This window comes from Penaeus monodon, chromosome 21 (assembly GCF_015228065.2).
Source record: "Penaeus monodon isolate SGIC_2016 chromosome 21, NSTDA_Pmon_1, whole genome shotgun sequence".
Taxonomy (NCBI): Eukaryota; Metazoa; Arthropoda; class Malacostraca; order Decapoda; family Penaeidae; genus Penaeus; species Penaeus monodon.
In genome coordinates, this window is record NC_051406.1 from 12,818,231 (window position 1) to 12,819,445 (window position 1,215).

The 1,215-nt window shown below is 47.2% G+C and overlaps 1 protein-coding gene across 1 annotated transcript in view; it reads right to left on the minus strand.

Moving 5' to 3' along the window:
* The window catches only part of LOC119586243, a gene marked incomplete in the record, with an annotated part of 139,392 nt that overhangs the window by 19,356 nt on the left and 118,821 nt on the right, over positions 1-1,215 (minus strand). Inside the window, 3 exon segments of the mRNA XM_037934947.1 lie at positions 52-273; positions 745-878; positions 1,044-1,141. Of these exon segments, the coding sequence (XP_037790875.1) occupies positions 52-273; positions 745-878; positions 1,044-1,141 (454 nt within the window).

Consider the following 1,215-nt stretch of genomic DNA (forward strand, 5'->3'; position numbering starts at 1 on the left):
CATTTAATTAAGAAGAGTGACTCCGACTCGCCCCACGAAAGGGGAGCTCACCTTTCGTGCACTTGGGTCCGAATCGTCCCTGCTGGCAATAGCACTGCTTCTTGGGGAACGAAGTGGAGTCGATGTCAACGCACTTGCCGAAGAAGCCGCAGTCGTCGTCATCCTCGCATTCGTTCTCGAACTGACACCGCTTGCCGAAGAAGCGCTTGTTGCAGTGGCAGCGAGACACGATGTACTTCCCGCGGCCGCTGCAGTCCTCGCGGTAGTCATTGCCTTGTGAGGGGATGGGGGAGGGAAATGTGTCATTTTTTTTTTTACATTGGAAAGGGTTGATTGTGTGTCTGAGAATAAACTGGTTCACAGAATGCGAGATGTATCAGATGTACAAAAAAGGGAAAGAAAGAAAGGAACCCAAAATATCGAATCACAAATTCTTCATAGGTCTTGCTGTAACCATATATAGCTACCGTGCATATCTACAGATATACAGATGTGCACGGGATTATGCATCATATGTACACACTTCTAGTTTGTGCTATTCATATTTACATAAACGGTTATAAGGATCATCCGTAAATATGTAATTAATTCGTCTTTGATTCTTTTATATTTCCCTTCAAGTCTTGAGTTTTTTCTATAAAAAAACAGTCCCATTCTGAACCTTACTTCCAACTGACCCGCTTCGGGATCCGTCTCGCGCACCGAACCTAAAGCCAGGAACAGAAACCAGCAAGGCAGACTTACGAGGCACAATATCCACATCGGCGCAAGACCAAAACTTGTAGGACTTCCCCCACTCCCTCGCCTCGCGGATCAGCCGCACGGTGCAGCCCTTGCATGCGAGGTCCTTGGGCAGGCTGACCCTGAAGGACTGGGCTCTGCAAGAGGAACATCGAGGATAAACTAATGAATACATGCAATAAGCTCATAATAAAAAAGAGGTAACATTTGAAATCGATAACAAGCCTTATTGGTCTACAAACGATTCCTTTCATCCTTTACACACACATGAAAAAAACGAAAACAAAAGAGGAATTTCTCACGTCGTGTCATCGGACAGGAACTTGGAGTCGGCCGTGACGGGCGTCAAGTCCGCCAGCGGCCGCTCCTGCGCGTCCATCAGCTCCAGCCGGAAGCCGCCCTGTCCAAGGAAGTTCGCCTCAGTTCCCAAACATCAAATGCATCACATTTATTGCTAATCAACTGATGGAACCA